Here is a 16,929-nt window from a genome sequence, read left to right as displayed (position 1 = left end):
GAGCTTGGAGCTCCGTCTGGGTCCCGCACGTGCGTGGCCATGACCCAAACACGTCACTGACCAGCTGCCCCCTCCGGGGCTGTGCACCGACAGGAAGCCAGGGCTTGCGTGGGTCAGATCCCGTAGCTGCCTCTGCATGGACAGGGCTGGACAGCGCCGACCCTGGGCGCCCTGTGTGCCAGCCACGTGTGCCCTGGGCAGCGGCTGGCAGGGAGGTGGCCTGCCTGCATGTGTGGGCTGACAGGGCACAGGGGAGGGGCACCCCAGCCACCGCCACGTCCTCACGGGTGCAGCGGGGTCCGGAGCTTTGCACGGTCATTTCCACACACGAGAGGCCTGTGAGGTGCGTCTCCCGGTGGCCAGTGCCTGGCCGAAGCTGGTCACACCACGTTCGCCTCAAGCCTGTCGAGGACTCAGGGGCCAGGAAAGCCTCCGGGTGGCCGAAGGGGGCGCGGCCTGGCCTTACACGTCCCTCACGCTGGGCCTTGCTGCTGCAGCGTCCACCCCCGCAGCCGGGCGGCTCAGGCGGAGGGCCCCTCCGCACTGCGCGCACCTCCCTAGGGCGGTGGTATCATCTTTAGAAAATCTGCATTTATTTGAAAGCGGAGGGTGCAGAGGGAGAGAGCTTCGATCGGGGCCCGAGACCCTGGACGCAGGCGCCCCCTGTCCCCGGGGAGGTGGCTCCCGCGTCTAGGGAGGACACGGAAGGCCGTCCTTCCCGCGGAGTCGTCGGAACTACAAGTCCCGGCAGGCCTCGGGGCGAGGGCGGGCCGCCGGGGTCTCGTTCGACGGGACTACAAGTCCCGGCAGGCTCGGCGCAGACGAGAGGACTACGAGTCCCAGAACGCACCACAGCGACGTGCGCAGTGCACCCTGGGGACTGTAGTCGTCCGCAGCAGTTCATGTCCACGAATTCCTTCACAAAGACAACGGCCATTTTCCACGCAGGGAACGTGGCCGCGCGACGGCCAACCAGGAGCCGGACGCCTGCGCATGCCCGGCCGAGCTCCGTGCGCAGGCGCCGTGCTCGTGTGCGCTTGCGCGGAGAGCGGGGGGCGGAGCCGCGGGAGGGGCCGGCGGCGCCTGCGCGGAGCGGCGGCTTCTCTCGCGAGGACGGACGCCATTATCGCAGCGCCCCGACAAACACCACGAGAATTCCGCAGCCCACACGGTAATTGCAGCTCCCGCAGCCGGTCGCGCCTCCGCCTCCCCCTTCCCGCGGGGCGAGAACGAGAGCGAGAGCGAGAGCGAGAGCGAGATCTGCGGCCGCCCTGTGCCCTGCGCCCTGGGGCCTGCGTCCTCGGCCGGCCGCCGCCAACCGCCGGGCCTGTGGGGGCACGGGGTCACTCCCCAGGCCCACGGGGGACACGGGGGGCACTGCCGACACGGGGGGCACTGCCGACACGGGGGGCACTCCCCAGGCCCACGGGGGACACGGGGGGCACTGCCGACACGGGGGGCACTCCCCAGGCCCACGGGGGGCACTCCCCAGGCCCACGGGGGACAATGCTCGGCCCACGAGGGACACGGGGCCACTGCCTGGGACACGGGGTCCACTTCCCAGACCCACGGGGGACACGGGGACACTGCCTGGTCCACGGGGTCCACTTCCCAGGCCCACGAGGGACACGGGGGCACTGCCTGGGACACGGGGGTCTGCTCCCCAGGCCCATGGGGACATGGGTGTCCACTACCCCACCCGGCCCTCAGGGCTCTGCTGCCCACGGTGGACACGGGGGTCCACTCCCCAGGCCTGGCCCTGGCGATCGGCCGCTCCCCACCCGGCCAACCCCCCTGAGTGCGCCCTGCTCGGCGCGGGGACGGGAGCTGTCCCTGTGGGGCCACCTGGGCGCTGGACGCTGGGCTTTCGGGGCAGCCTTGGCGCGCGGGCGTGACGGGGTCGTTTGCTCCTGCTTTGTCCCCGAAGTGGGTGTGGGGTTCCATCGTCGCTGGCTCTGACGGGGACCGTGGGGTCAGCGGGCTCGCAGGACACAGCTGCCCTCGGGCCTGTGCGGGCATGGTCAGGCCCCAACGCTGTGCTGCGCTGGGGGCCCCCTGTCCCTTTGCAACCCGGCCCCCTCCTCCCCTGCCCTGGGCAGTGTCCTCTGCTTGTCCACACGTCCCTGGGGTGCTCTCTGAGCCGGGCTCTTGGGCCCGGGCCCTCCGCCCCGTTGAGCTGCCCCACCCTGCAGCAGGGAGCTGGTGTGGACTGAGGGCCCCCCCCAGCAGCAGCTGCTTCTTAACTGACTTCCTGTGCCGGGTGCCTCCCTCCCCAGGTGCTGCTCCTGCACAGAGGGCTGGGAGGAGCTGGCATGCTGCTCCCCCAGGGCCCCGGCTGTTGGGTTTGGGCCCTTCTTGCCGCCGTATTGTCCTGGGGTCGTTACGTCCTGGGCTGTGTGGCCAGTCTGGCCTGGTCGGGACCCTGCCATCTTGTTTGTGGTGTGTGTTGTTGGCGGGGCGGTGCAGGTGGCAGCTTGGTATCGCCAAGTAGGCGATGGGCCTGGCTCTGCTGTTTTGGAGGGAGGCCAGCTGCAGCCCGGTCCCAGGGCTTCCTGCCCCAGGCAGGCTCTTGCCCAGCCGGGCGGTGTGCAGAGCCAGGGCTGTGCTGCCCTTAGCCACTGGCCACTGGAAGCTGCAGGCGAGAGCCCCACTGGGCAGCTGCCCGTGAGAGTTGGTGAGAAACACGCTGGGTCTCACCCGGCCTTGTTCAGGTCACTCTCCAGTGAGGCTACCTCCCTGCGCTGGTGCTGGGCGGGCGTGACCCACACGGGCGCCTGGGCAGCAGCCTTCCATGCCTGCACTCGCCCCGCCTCATGCTGCCTCGGAGCCCGTCCTGCACGCGGCTTCATGCCTCCAGTCGGCTCTGGAAGGTTCCTAGGGAACAGGATTAAGGCTCGGTTGATGGCGCTGCGGACATTGGGATATAGCCGCTATACGAGCTGGTGTGAGGGAACCTTGGCATCCCCGAAGGTCTTTGTGAATCCTGCCAGGGATGGCAGAGCTCACCACAGCGCCAGGTTAGATGCCCAGGAGGTGAGAGGAGAAAATGCCCCTCACTGGGACCCTGACGTGCGCACCGGGGGTCCAGGTCCACAGACAGCCTGGGAGCTGGCTGGGCAGGCGCTGTGCGTGCACGGAAGCGTGACCCTGGACTGGGTCCCCTGGGCTGGCAGGTGGGCCGGCGGCACAGGCCTGGCACTGCCTGCTGGGGCCGTGAGCTGTCTGGGTCCCATAGGGGGAGGCCAGCTTCAGCACTGCAGGGTCTGCACCAGCTGCTCAGGTCCGGGAAGACACCCTTCTCGTTACGACCGGACTCGGCTGAGTGCGTGGTGAGGGCGAGTGAGACTGCTCTGAGGGCTCCAGGCGCTGCTCCTGCCGGAGGGTAATGCAGGTTTGCAGCTTTGGCTTTGTGTGTGGTGGCGGTAAACACTTGAAAACTATGAGTTACCAACAGAAGAGCTCTGGGCTGTTCTGGAATGTTCCTGTGCAAGAAGAGGTCGTTGGCAGGAAGGGGGGCTGCCCATGCAGCACCTGCTCAGTGTGTCCTGCCTTGGCTCTGGGGCGGGGCCTTGGCTCTGGGGCGGGGTCTTGGCTCTGGGGCAGGGTCTTGACATGCACCTTGAGCCGCGGCACTGTTGGGCAGAGCGGGTGCGCGTCCCTTGGTGCCCTGAAGGCCAGCAGCGCCCCTGGCCTGGCCAGGTCCCGTCCCGGGTGGTGAGTCCCCTGTGCCCTAGGAAGAAGCCTCCTGTCCAGGGGAACAGTCTAGAGGAAGAGCCCAGACCATGGTTTTGTAAGATTTTTAAAATATTTTCATTGTAAAGGCAGATTTATAGAGAGGAGAGACAGAGGAATATCTTCTGTCCAATGGTTCACTCCCCAAGTGGCTGCAACAACTGGAGCTGAGCCAATCAGGAGCCAGGAGCCTCTTCAGGGTCCCAAGGCTTTGGGTAGCCCTTTTTTGGGTAGACTGCTTTCCCAGAGCAGCTGGGGTTAGGACTAGCGCCCACATGGGGCCCCAGTGTAGCAAGGCGAGGTCTTTAGCTGCTAGGCCACCACACTGGGCCCAGATCCTGTAATGTTCACCATGGTTGGAGTTAAGAGTACAGTGGTGCAGTTGAGGGGGTCCCCAACCTGATTCCTGTGTATGCCAGCCACAGCCGGGCCTGGCTGCCTGTCACCCACGCCTGCCTACATGTATGTACACTGGCGGTTGTAGTTGTCTGGTCAGTTCTGTGCCAAGCCCTCACTCCTATGCAAAGCTGATGGATGCTGCGGCCCAGCCCAGCCCTGCCTACCGCACCCTCGGCCTTCACTCCTCACTGGAGTGACTCCTAGTAGCCCCACGAGGCCTGCCGCCAGTCCTGGTCCCTGCGGTCCCTGCAGGGGCCCGTGTCCACAGCGCACTGGTTGCAGAGCACAGAGTTCTGTGGGCAGTGCAGGTGGTGGCTCCTCTCAGCTGGTCTGAGCAGTTCGCCCCGTTCACTCGCCCTCTGACTGAGTTACTGGGCCTGGAGCGGGGAGCGGTCTGGGGGCAGCTGGTTGAGGGTGTTTGCCCAGCAGGTGCTGTGTGCAGAATGCGCCTTCTCGACGAAGGAGGCCGTGGCTGTTGCGAGCTCCTGTTGTGTAAGTCCCTTCTGACCTTACTCCTGGGCCCCGTACTGTGGACTCTTTTTTTTTCCATCTGAAGGTTCACTCCCCTGGTAGCCGCAATGGCTGGTGCTGCACTGATCCGAAGCCAGGAGTCAGGAACTTCCTCCAGGTCTCCCAGATGGGAGGGTCCCAAGGCTTTGGGCCGTCCTCGACTGCTTTCCCAGGCCACAGGCAGGGAGCTGTATGGGAAGTGGTTCCGTTGGGATTAGAACCAGCACCCATATGGGATCCTAGAGCATGCAAAACACGATTTGAGCTGCTAGGCTACTGCACCGGGCCCAGGAAAGTCTGCAGTGTTTTCAAGCTCAGGTGGGAGACGAGGCCGACAAAGCGAACCTGGGAGGGTGCACTGCTCACGGGTCGCTCCCAGCTAGGGGTCAGGCTGCATCTCCCCTGTGCGTGGAGAAGCCCTGCAGGAACCCAGTGCCTCAAGGTGTCAGTGTGGCAGGATCTGGGCTGTAGATGAGACCAGGGACTCTGCTGAGGCACGCGTCATCTCAGCCAGGGTCGTCGCTGCCAAGTTGGTAATATGCAGACGAAAATGTGGAATGGGCCCAGTGCTGCAGCCTGGTGTCTAGGCTACAGTGGTTTAGTGTCTAGCCTAGTGTCCCTTGCATACGCTGGGATCCCATGTGGTGTGTGTTTGTGTCCCAACTGCTCCACTTCCCATCCAGCTCCCTGCCTGTGGCCTGGGAAAGCAGTCAAGGACAGCCCAAAGCCTTGAGACCCTGCATCCGCGTGGGTGACCCGGAAGAGGCTCCTGGCTCCTGGATTCAGATCGGCGCAGCACCGGCCGTTGCGGTCACTTGAGGAGTAAATCATTGGATGGAAGATCTTCCTCTCTGTCTTTCCTCCTTTCTGTATATCTGCCTTTCCAATAAAAATAAGTAAATCTTTAAGAATTAAAGGGTCCGACCAGTGTCTGTCAGCCTTGTCTGCAGGGCGTGACCTAAGTTTTGGATCTCGGATGGCAGAAGTGTCCTGGGCACTGGAGGGAAGTCCGGCTGACCCCGCCCTGGGTGGCCTGTGAGGGCAGTGGGCAGCAGGTGGGGTCGGGCCTGCGGGGTGACTGCGGGAACAGCTGCTGCCAGCGTGCACAGGGTGGGGTGGTGGGGCAGTGTCTCTCCGTGACTCGCGGCCGTTGTCGGCAGGTGGTCAGTGCGCGCGTGGGCTGAAGGGGAGGGCTGTGCTGGGCCGGGATCCCCGTCCCCGTGGCTCGCTGACGTCCCGCCCGCTCTCCGTGCTTCTGTCTTGCAGGTGGCAGGAGCCCCACCCCACCCTGCGTTGGATCCTTGCCTGGCGCCCGGCCCCTCTCCTCTGGTGCCCATGATGTCAGAGCAGGACCTGGCGGACGTGGTGCAGATCGCAGTGGGGGACCTGAGTCCTGACCACCCAGGTGCCCGCTGGACTAGGCAGGGGGTGTTCTCCGTGCTCAGCACACAGTAGGGGGTGTTCTCCATGCTCAGCACACAGTAGGGGGTGTTCTCTGTGCTCAGCACACAGTAGGGGGTGTTCTCATGCTCAGCACACAGTAGGGGTATTCTCGTGCTCAGCACACAGTAGCTGCCCCAGCAGTTTTTATTATTATTATTTTTTAAGATTTTATTTTTATTGCAAAGTCATATACAGAGAGGAAGATCTTCTATCCGATGATTCACTCCCTAAGTGGCCGCAACAGCCGGTGCTGTGCCGATCCGAAGCCGGGAACCAGGAACCTCTTCCGGGTCTCCCACATGGGTGTAGGGTCCCAAGGCTTTGGGCCGTCCTTGACTGCTTTCCCAGGCCACAGGCAGGGAGCTGGATGGGAAGTGGAGCAGCTGGGACTTGAATTGGCGCCCCAGTGTGGTGCTGGCATGCAGGCAGAGGGTGAATGTCTGTGGCATCTTGCTGGCCCCGAGTGTTGCTGTTGACCCTGAAGTGGCAGGCCCACGGCTCAGGCCCACGGCTCACAGCCCACGGCTCATGGCCCATGGCTCACAGCTGAAGGCCCACGGTGACGGCCCACGGCTCACAGCTGACGGCCCACGGCTCACGGCTCACGGCCCACGGCTCATGGCCCACGGCCCACGGCTCACGGCCCACGGCTCACGGCTTGCCATTGCTTTGCAGTTGTTCTAGAGAACCATGTGGTAACGGATGAAGATGAGCCCGCTCTGAAGCGCCAGCGACTTGCCGTCACCTGCCAGGATCCCTCCATAAAGGTGAGGTGCTGCTCTCCCTGCTGCCGCTCCCTGTGGCTGCAGGCCCAGCGAACCCTGCTCTGCCAGCCCGGCTTCCCCGGAAGTGGCCTTCTGCCCTGTGTCCTGCTCTTTGTTTGCTGTGTCCCTTGGCCTGACCCAGCCGGCGCAGGATGAGCTCTTGCAGTCACACCTGCGGAGACCTGTGGTCGGGCTTCTAGGGTGGGGTACGGACACTATTTTGGGGAGTCACCTTTTCCTTGAAGAGTGTGGGGAGTAAATGTTTGCATTGAGGTACCATCCCAGGCAGGGTGGCCTCCTGTCCGGCAGTGTCCCAGAGCGACCTGAGGCTTGCGTGGGTTCCCGCATCTGCAGTGCCTCAGTGGGGAAGGCGGTCGCTGGCGTGCGGTCGCTGGCGTGCAGTCGCTGTGTCATGCGGTGTGTCTGTGGACAGTCGCCTGTGTCAGCTGGGTCATGTGGCGTTTCTGCAGTGGCAGGTGACCTGGACACAGCGCACAGCTCGGCCTCCGAGGCCTGAAGCTTCCTGTCGGTCAGTGCAGGGCCAGTGCCCGAGGCGGCCTTCCTCGCCCCCTCCAAGCACCCCCACTCGCTGCCGGACACTTGGGGAGCCTTACTCTTTATGTATTTGTTTATTTTGATGATCTCTACCTAGTTGGAAAGTGGGTTAGATCGTTTTTTGCAAATTCTCTTTTCCTTCCTGTTTCTGGGGCAAGGGGAAAGACAAAGGGAGAAGCCCTGCCCAGCCCCCCAGCCATCCCAGGTCCCGAGGTGGGGTCCGAGGGTCCTGCTCGAGTGGTTTTCATGGTTCAGCAGTTCTGAATTGCTGCCAGTCTCGCCATCCCAAGCACGATGAATTCGCTGCAGAATCCACTGGCTGACACAGTCCACCCTACAGTCTCCGTTTGCCCAGATTTTCACTGCCAACACATGGCTGGGGTAGTTGATCAATTTGTTTTGTCCTCTGTTGTGGTGGCAGGTGTCCTCTGCAGGCCCCAGTGTACTGCCCTGTCCTCCATGTGCGCCTGGATGTGCTGTCCCCTGCTGTCTGAGCCACTGAGGCAGTTCAGCTTTGACACATGCACTCCATGGTCAGACCACAGAACCTGCACTTCTCTTCATGGTTGGGGTTCTGAGTCCGGCAGTTCGATTGGGGGGATCCCCAAAGAAACTTCATCGGAGGTGATCCCAGACCTGATTCTTGTGTGTGCTTGCCAGTACAGGCCCGGCACAGTCCGTCACCCCGATCAGCCTATGCATGTGCTGGTGATTGCCGTTGCTGGGTCAGTTCTGCCTCCAACCCCATCTTCTACACAAATCAGTGGGTGATGGAACTTATTCCAAGCCTGCCAACCATACATTTGGTCATGTGAACCAGTGGGAGCTGCAGCCTAGTTGGGGCGACTCCCATTACCCCCACCAGGCCCGCCCCCTGCCCTGGTTTCCGTGCTTGCCAGTATGTACTGCAGACTGATCCAGTCTGCCCCACGTCCCATTCAGCTCTCCTACATGTCAGTGGGCATTGAAGCCTAGCTCAGCGCAACCAGCCCCGCTGTGCAGCCCGCACACCTGCCAACGGGTGCTCCTCTCTGTCTAGCCATGCCTGCCCCAGTCTTGGCTCTCCACTCACCAGACAGTGGCATCCCTGCAGGGATCTGTCAGGTGGGGACAGCCGAGAGGCTGCTGTCATGGTCTGCCACCAGGTGGCGAGCTTGTGCAGTGTCTGCGACCCGTGGGGGTCGTGGGGGCTGGGGTCTCCAGACTGGTTGGTTGCGGTGTTGGAGAGGTGTGGCCGGCTTTAGGGGTGTGTGTAAGTATAGCTCAGCTAGCCGCGCATAGCACGGGAGGCACCCCGGGAAGCCACGGCTGAAACCAGATAGCAGCCCCACCAAGCCCTTGGGAGTTGTCCGTCAGGAAGCAAGCCAGATCTCCTTTCTAAAATGCTCTTTTCTCTTCCAGTCCTTCCTGTATTCCATTAACCAGACAATATGCTTGCGACTGGACAGCATTGAGGCCAAGCTGCAGGCGCTGGAGGCGACGTGTAAATCCCTGGAAGAGAAGCTGGACCTGGTCACCAACAAACAGCACAGCCCCATCCAAGTGCCCATGGTGGCTGGCTCCCCGCTCGGCGCAACCCAGACCTGCAACAAAGTGCGATGGTAAGCCACAGGCCCGTTCCTGCCCACCCAGCTCGCCTGCAGCTGTGCCCTGTCCCAGCTGAGCCCAGGGTGTGCCATGGGCCTGCTCTCACCCGCCTGGCTCCCTGCAGCTGTGCCCTGTCCCAGCTGAGCCCAGGGTGTGCCATGGGCCCGCTCTCACCCACCTGGCCGCCTGCAGCTGTGCCCTGGCCCAGCTGAGCCCAGGGTGTGCCATGGGCCTGCTCTCACCCGCCTGGCTCCCTGCAGCTGTGCCCTGTCCCGGCTGAGCCCAGGGTGTGCCATGGGCCTGCTCTCACCCGCCTGGCTCCCTGCAGCTGTGCCCTGTCCCGGCTGAGCCCAGGGTGTGCCATGGGCCCGCTCTCACCCGCCTGGCCGCCTGCAGCTGTGCCCTGTCCCGGCTGAGCCCAGGGTGTGCCATGGGCCCGCTCTCACCCGCCTGGCCGCCTGCAGCTGTGCCCTGTCCCGGCTGAGCCCAGGGTGTGCAATGGGCCTGCTCTCACCCACCTGGCTCCCTGAAGCTGTGCCCTGTCCCGGCTGAGCCCAGGGTGTGCCATGGGCCCGCTCTCACCCGCCTGGCCGCCTGCAGCTGTTCCCTGGCCTGGCTGAGTCCACGTGTGCCGTGGGCCCGCTCTCACCCACCTGGCCGCCTGCAGCTGTGCCCTGGCCTGGCTGAGTCCACGTGTGCCGTGGGCCCGCTCTCACCCGCCTGGCCGCCTGCAGCTGTTCCCTGGCCTGGCTGAGCCCAGGGTGTGCCATGGGCCCGCTCTCACCCGCCTGGCCGCCTGCAGCTGTGCCCTGGCGCGCTCGCACAGAGCTGGGAGCGAGCTCTGCGTCTTTTCTCTGGGACAAGTCCTGCACACCGGATGCTTGCTCTTGCTCTTCCGTCGTCTGCTCTGTAGGCGGTGGGAGACGTTTCTCCTTGGTCTGTTCTGGGCCATGGCTTTACTGCCCCTGTCTTGAAAGCTGCCCTGTGGGCCTGTGGATGCAGGAAGTGGAGCTGGCAGAGTTTGCTTAGGCAGGAGGGTACACGCCTGGCCTGCCGTGGCGTCCCACCGGCTGCTGGAGCTCTGACCCCTCCACAGAGCCCTGGGGATGGTGACCTGCTGCCCTGCATGGGGGCGCAGTGTGGGTGCGGAGAGGGCCCCCACTGTCCATGTGTTTGTGGTACAGGGTGCTGATATTCATGCCTGGTGTCACTTGCTGTGCTGGCATAATCGGTAGTTCTTCTTTTCAGCCCTTGCTACCTGTCCCCGCCTGCCCCCACCTGCCCCCCTTCCCCCGCCTTCCCCCGCCTGCCCCTGCCTGCCCCTGCCTGCCCCTGCCTGCCCCTCATTTGCCCCCAGCCGCTGGCAGCAGCGTTGGCATCGCAGCCCGCAGGGTGGCGTCAGAGAGTGAGGTCTTTGTGTAGGCATCTGACCGAGCTTGCTGTACAGAGTCCTCAGACTTGAAGGTTCATATTTTGTCTGATGTGCTCGTGTTCCAAAGTGCAATGTTAGGAAGTAGGATTTATAGTTTGAAAATTAGAAGGGTGCTCAAATGGTGATATAGAGGAGGTTGGGGCAGTCTGTGCCCCCAGGCCAGCAGGGAGCCAGCCAGGTATTCCAGCTAGCACTTGGTGTCCGGTGACGACCCTGCAGGCGGTGGAGGGCGGAGCTCCAGGGGCGGCTGCTGTGGGGTTCTGCTGCCTTGGTGGTCGGCGCCTGCAGAGCCCGGGCTGCGGAAAGCACGACCACCGCCTTGGCTAAGAGTGGGACGGCAGCTTCAGCCAGCTGGGAGCAGGCCTGTTCGGGTGTACGGGAGAGCTGAGCTCAGAGCACCCTGGGCACCCACAGTGAGAGCTGCTGCTCCAGGGGGCGCCCTTCCTGCCCAGGGGCTGTCGCCTGCTCCTCCTGCCAGAGGCGGACCAGGGCGTTCCTGACGGGGAGCCTGTGTGTGCAGATGGGCTGTGAGGGGCCTGCGGGGCGCCCACTCCCTGAGCCGGCCTACGTGGTGACCTTGTGCCCAGCCTCCAGCACCCTCCTGTTGCCAGTGGGTGTGCTGACGGCTCCTGCTGCCCGCTCTCTTCAGGGTGGCGGCGCTTGCCGCTGCTGCTGGGCCGTTCCCTTGGGGAAGGTGTCTGCCGTGCGCTCTGTCGGACAGCAGCCAGGCGGCCGCAGCCGCGCTCCGTGCGGGTCCTGCGTCTAATTTCTGAAGGACTATGCCAATAGACAGAGCGGAGTGACTGTGTCAGGAGTTGTCGAACCTGGTGTTCTCTCAACATCAGCTCTGAAAACAAGAGATGCTCGTTGGCAACATCTGAGGCTGTCCAGAGAACATTCCAGGGAGAGGGCGAGTGGATCTCGCAGCCCTGGTGTGGGCCTGCTTGGCAGGGTCAGTGCCGGACGGGGCCGCCTAACGGGCCTCCGGCTGGGCCGCGGGACTGTCCGAGGGACTGCTCGCCCTCACTTGGTGTGGCTGGAGGGACACTGGGCCCTGCGGCAAGGACAGGCCGCCTGCGATGGTGTCGGAGGGGCCCTGCCGGCCGGGCGGCCCTGTGGGCGCAGAGCTCCACGTTCTGCCGGGAGGGTGGAAGGTGCAGGCCGCTGGCCCACAGCCTGCCCCCGCCCTGCTGCTCCACCTGTAGCAGAGTTCACTGGGTTGGAGGTGGCAAGAGGGCCGGCGAGCTCCTTAAGGTGTGCTGTGGGTGTGTCTAGGGGTGGTGGCCTGAGGCTTACGGCGTCCGTGGCACTGGGAGGCATCGGGAGCTGCGGGCCTAGGTGTGGTGCTGGCTGGGAGCGTCTCAGCTGGGCCAGCGTGCACAGTGCAGCATGCCGGCAGCTGACCGTCTCGTCAGGCTTGGAGCAGAGTGCAGCAGGCACGGGACTGTACGTGGCAGTGGCCCTGCTGTGCGGCGGCTGCCTGGGCGTGGCACTGCAGGGTGTCATTTTGCCCCCAGGAGACTGGAGCGAGACTGGCATCCAGGGCTCAGTTCTGCTGGCTTTCGTCATCTCAGTGTGTGTGTGGACAAGCAAGCTGTTGCTGTCTTTGATTTTGAAAGCTTTGATGGTAGGCCACGCTTGTGCCTTTACAGTGGTGGTGCCGCCCGGCGAGCCCGCATCTTCCCCGTGGTGCTGGTGCGTGAGGGAAGGTGGCAGGAAGGCTTTCACGGAGAGCTACCCTCAGTTGGGGCCGTTGAGGCGCGGCTCTTTCCTCAACACCGAGTATCAGCCCAAGAGTGGACATGTGGATCCAGACCGAGCCTAGTGCCTTCCCAGGGCGTGCTGCTGAGGGGCTCAGCCCCCCGGAGAGCCAGCCTGGCCGAGCCACCTCTGCCTGGTGGCCCTCGCTCAGGCAGTGCCGCCCCCCACCCAAGCAGGAGGTTGGGGCGTCTTGGCTTCCGCTGCTGTTGGGCATCTCTGTCTACTTTTTCAGTGAACAAATTTGGAAACATTGCAGAGCGTGTCCACCTTGAGCTGAAACACTGTGCTGTGGAGAAATCGTTTGATCTTGGCCATGGAGGACTCGCTTAGTTCTTTCCTTGTTGAATTGGAAGCTGGGATGTGAGAGTGTGTGTGATGGCCCTGGCAGACAGGGAGCACTAGAGGCCAGTGGAAGCAGGGTGATGGGCTGCAGCCTGGGAGCAGTGCAGGCCTTGCGGGCAGGGGCTGTGCTCTGGACTGGGTACCCAGCTGTCCTTGTAGGCCGCACTGCAGCCTGTGGCCAGGCTAGTGCAGACTGGGCTCTCGGCCGTCCTCGTGCTGTGTGCACAGATGGCCTTGGGTTGACGCCAGGTCAGGGCTGAGGGTTAGCCACTGGGAGCGTGCACGGGCCCCAGGAGTGCCCCCTGCTGGGAGGCCCTGCTGCCCCTCAGTGTGCGGCGGCTTCCCGGCTGTTCATGCCTGTTGAATCTTGGTCCTCCCTGGCACCCAAGGGTGGCTTCTGTCAGCGGCTTGTGCCGCTCTGGTCATTTTTAGGGTATGCCATCCAGTGATGCTTCCTGTGCTGTGTGCCCCTGCTGTGCTGGCGTGGCCATCATTTCTGTGTCTCCCTTACCTCTGATGTTTTGGGGGGCATGTCCTGTCGTCTACCGCCATGAGTGCAGTGAACCGTGTGGTCGCAGGGCAGGACTTGGAGCTCGTCCACTGTTCCCGTCAGCACACTGCTTGCCAGTCGGCTTCTGCAAGCGTTTCTGTTGGCCAAATCTCTCTTCTCGAATACTTGATGGAGTCGGCCAGTAGAGTCTCCCGAGCTTGGGATTCTAATCGTGAGTTGGGTTGTTGGTGGGTGCAGGGCGTCTGGGGCTGGTGCCCGCGGACTTCCCGGCCTCTGAACCTCGTTAGCAGTGCACTGCAGCACCTCGGATCTGCAGGCCAGGCTCCCCGGCTGGGTGGGGCCGGGCTCATTCCTCCATGGGGAAAGAAAGATCTACTGGGAACAGTGGGTAGTGAGGAGAGACGGAGAGCACAGCCTGGCCTCTCAAGCCCTGTGCGGCGTCTGGAGGTGTGGGCAGGGTGTCGGTGCTGCTTCATTGAGCTTTCAGAGAAGGCGGAGTTGGGGGCCCATCCCTCTTGGAGGACTCTGGAAGTGTCAGCATCAGGTGTGCCGTGGGAGAGGGGCGCACCTGGTGTCGTGACCTCAAGCTGCTGCTGGCTCTGCTGGTCCCAGGTGTCACCCCCACACCTCACCCACCCGCTGTGTCCGTGTCTGTTCACTGCCCCAGCCATCTGGTTTGCTAGCTCTGGCTCAGAGAAGCCGATGCTCAGCTGTGGAGCTGGTGGCTTGGTCCTCTGCTTTTGCTCGTGACGGTGTAGCTGGTTGCGCTTGCACAGAGCCCCGGGCAGGATGACTTAGGGACACAGCGCCTGGCCTCTGCAGGGAGGAGCCATTTGCCATGAGAACTCGGAGTGTGGAAGCCATGGTTTCATGTTCGCCGGAGCAAGCCAGTTCAAATGAAGGGACAGGGCTAGCTTAGGCCATTGAGGGCAGTACGGCACCCATGGGGGCGGTGGTTTGAGTCCTGGCTGCTCCACTTCCGATGGCTGGGAGAGTACTGGAGGATGAGTTAGTGACTGGGTCCCTGTGCCCACAGGGGGAACTTTTGGCTCCTGCTGTGCCTGCCCCCGCCCCAGCCTTGGCGGCCACCTGGGAACTAAACCAGCAAGTGCAGTCCTCTCTGTCTCTGTGTCTGCCTTTTCTTTGTAACATTTCCTTTCAAGTAAATAAATAAATAAAATATTTTAAAAACAAAAAGAGCACTCAGGTATTCATTGAGCCTAAGCAGACCTCCCTGGCTGGGGCACCGAGGGATGCTGGGCGTACAGTCCTGGCTGCCAGCTGTGGGCAGCTGTGGGCAGAAGGAGGAGCCGCTCAGGAGGGCCCGGACGCTGGGATCATGTTCCTTTGAGGTCCTCGGAGACCAGGTTCAGTCCAGCTGTGCAGCTGCTTCCTCACAGCACCAGCCTAGGCTGTGATTTCCCTGGGGGCCAGGGCTGAGCCAGAAAGGCACCCCACAAGGTGGCAAGTGGACAGACAGGGAGTAAGCACTGCTCTGTTATTTCCAGTAACTTAAAAAAGATTTATTTGTTTTTATTAAAAAGCCAGATATACAGAGAGGAGGAAAGACAGAGAGGAAGATCTTCCGCCTGCTGATTCACTCCCCAAGTGGCCGCAATGGCCAAAGCTGAGACAATCCAGAACCAGGAGCCAGAAGCTTCTTCTGGGTCTCCCACACAGGTGCAGTGCCCCAAGGCCTTGGGCCGTCCTCTGTTGCTTTCCCAGGCCACAGGCAGGGAGCTGGAGGGGAAGTGGAGCAGCGGGGATTGGAACTGGTGCTGATATGGGATCCTGGTGCTTGCAAGGTGAAGACTTTAGCCACTAGGCTACCACACTGGGCTCTCCAGGAACATTGTGCACACAACACCACTTGGCATCTCTGGTGGTTGAGGTATCCGTTTCAGAGTAGGTCGGGGTGGCTCTGACTCCAGCTTTCTGCTCAGGCAGGGCCTGGGAGGCCTGCACAGGAAGCCTGTGCAGAGTGGCTGGCTTCCAGCCTTGGCGGGTGCAGGCCTTCGGGTATTGAGGCTGTGTGGGAGCCATCTGTCTCTGTCTTCCTCTCTTTCTCAGATGAAATAGAGTGAATCATCCTGGTGGGTTTGTCCATGTCATTGCCGGCAGAAAGGGGACCCATCAGCGGTCCCTCTGTGGTGCGGTGACATTGCAGTGAGGAGTGAAGTGTGAGTGAGGGAGGCGCAGGGATGGACTTGCGGGCTGCAGCCGAGGCCGCGAGCGTGAGGCCGGTGCGCTCACCTGCCCTGCTTGAGCAGACGGCTTTGGTAGTTTGGAGTGCTAAGAAATGTGGGTCCCGTGAGTGCCCCGTGGCAGGCACTCAGCTGCCCTGTGTGGCAGCCCATGGGGGAACCGGGGTCGGAGGTCATGCTCTCTGGGGAGGGAGGGTGCCCGAGGCTTTTGGGGGGCTGTCCACACCCTGCACCCCAGGTGCCTGCCTCTTGCAGCCAGAAGCTGCCGGCCTGAATGTCACGGCCTTGATTTTGACAGTTTTGGGGAAACAGGTGCCTGAGTGGGCTCCCGCCACATGCTGGCCTTCTGCTCCGCAGCCTGTCCTGTCCCGGTGGGTCTTGGGACCCTGGCCTCCACCAGCACCCGCCTCTGGGGGAACACGGGGACTGTGGCCGAGGTGACCTGGTGACCGTGCCCCCCCCCCAGCCGTGGAGCACCTTCTCCAGGGTGCAGAGCTGGAAAGCAGCCTCGCCAGGCCTGGTATCTGGGGACAGGACTTGGGCCCTGTTCCTTGGTCTTCCCAGCACCTGTTCCTCTCGCTCCCCAGCCTCCAACAGTTTAGATGTCTGTGACCACAGAGCACTAAAAGTAGCACAGTGGGTCTGTGCCTGCTGCCTGGTCGGACCCCCAAGTCATCGTCCTGTGCCCCCCTGGGCCTGCAGCGGTCTGCTGAGCTGTCCTCACACCAGGGCTGCCACAGGCCCGTGTGCCACAGGAGCGTGTAACTGTCTTGGGGGCAGTGGCTGGGAGGGAGCGAGGAGTGACGTGTCTTCCGTAGACACCGTGGGCTCGCAGGGCTCGCCTGCCACAGTGCAGCCTTCGCTGAGGGCTCGGCTGAGAGCCCGGCCTGGGGGGCACCCCCGTGTGGCCCGTGTGAACTGCCCGCTCGCTCAGAGCCGGCCCCCGGGAGCTAACTGTATTGAATTGCTCGCATGTGCTCTGAAAATGAATGTTGCTGTTTTAAGGTCTTCTTTTCTTTGTGATTCTTTTGTTCCGTAGCGCTGTCCCCCAGACTACAGTAATACTCAACAGTGACCGGCAGCACGCCGTTGTAGCCAAGATGGAAGACCCCTTGAGCAACAGGGCACCGGACCCCCTGGAAAATGTCGTTAGCAAGTCAGTAGCCACGCTCCCCTACCCTCCCTGTTCACGGCGCCCCTGCCTTTCCCCATCAGAGGAGTCCCAGCACTGAGACAGGCCTGGCTCAGCACGTGGTCTGCCCTGCGGCCGTGGCCCGGGTCCAGCAGGCACAGGGTAGTGGTCTGGGAGGGCCCGTGCAGCTCCCGGGGTGGCTGGTGAGGCCGAGCGCCGTGGCCCGATTCAGGCAGCTGGGGCCCATCGCGGTGCTGACGTGTGGGGCACGGAAGCTGCCCGCCTGCTTGTGCCAGTCTCCCGTGTGACCTGCGGAAGCTGTCCTGCTTTTCTTACCCATTCTCTTGAGGTGTTTTGGGTAGACTGGTCGGAGGAGGCAATGGGCAGAGTCTGCCATCCCTCTGGGTGGAGCTGAAGGCCCTGCAGGTGACCCTCGGCCAGCAGCCTGGGCTCTGCCTTCCCTTGTCACATGCCCTGCTTCCCTACACCCTCTGTCCTCCAGCTGTGTCCTGGTTTCTTGTCTTAGCCTGGCTCTGGGGGAGCCCCAAGGGCCTGGT

At 63.0% G+C, this 16,929-nt stretch overlaps 1 protein-coding gene across 7 annotated transcripts in view; it reads left to right on the top strand.

Annotated features, from left to right (window-relative positions):
• Nucleotides 1-1,100: 1,100 nt before the first annotated feature.
• The window catches only part of LOC121157848 (BTG3 associated nuclear protein), a 38,183-nt gene continuing 22,354 nt past the window's right edge, over nt 1,101-16,929 (top strand). For 2 of the 7 annotated variants that reach the window (XM_040982250.1, XM_040982249.1), the window contains exons 1-5: nt 1,101-1,171; nt 5,908-6,046; nt 6,760-6,851; nt 8,805-9,004; nt 16,280-16,396. In XM_040982250.1, the coding sequence (XP_040838184.1) occupies nt 5,977-6,046; nt 6,760-6,851; nt 8,805-9,004; nt 16,280-16,396 (479 nt within the window). In that variant the 5' untranslated portion in view covers nt 1,101-1,171; nt 5,908-5,976. Of the gene's footprint in view, nt 1,172-5,657; nt 6,047-6,759; nt 6,852-8,804; nt 9,005-16,279; nt 16,397-16,929 lie in introns of those variants that run through there. The other 5 variants (XM_040982252.1, XM_040982251.1, XM_040982253.1 and 2 more) reach the window with 3 other exon arrangements.

Source organism: Ochotona curzoniae, unplaced genomic scaffold (genome assembly GCF_017591425.1).
Source record: "Ochotona curzoniae isolate NIBS_2020 unplaced genomic scaffold, NIBS_Ocur_1.0 contig_3622, whole genome shotgun sequence".
Classification (NCBI taxonomy): Eukaryota; Metazoa; Chordata; class Mammalia; order Lagomorpha; family Ochotonidae; genus Ochotona; species Ochotona curzoniae.
Note: the sequence above shows the minus strand (reverse complement) of the source record. Positions and strands in the feature narration are given on the sequence as shown.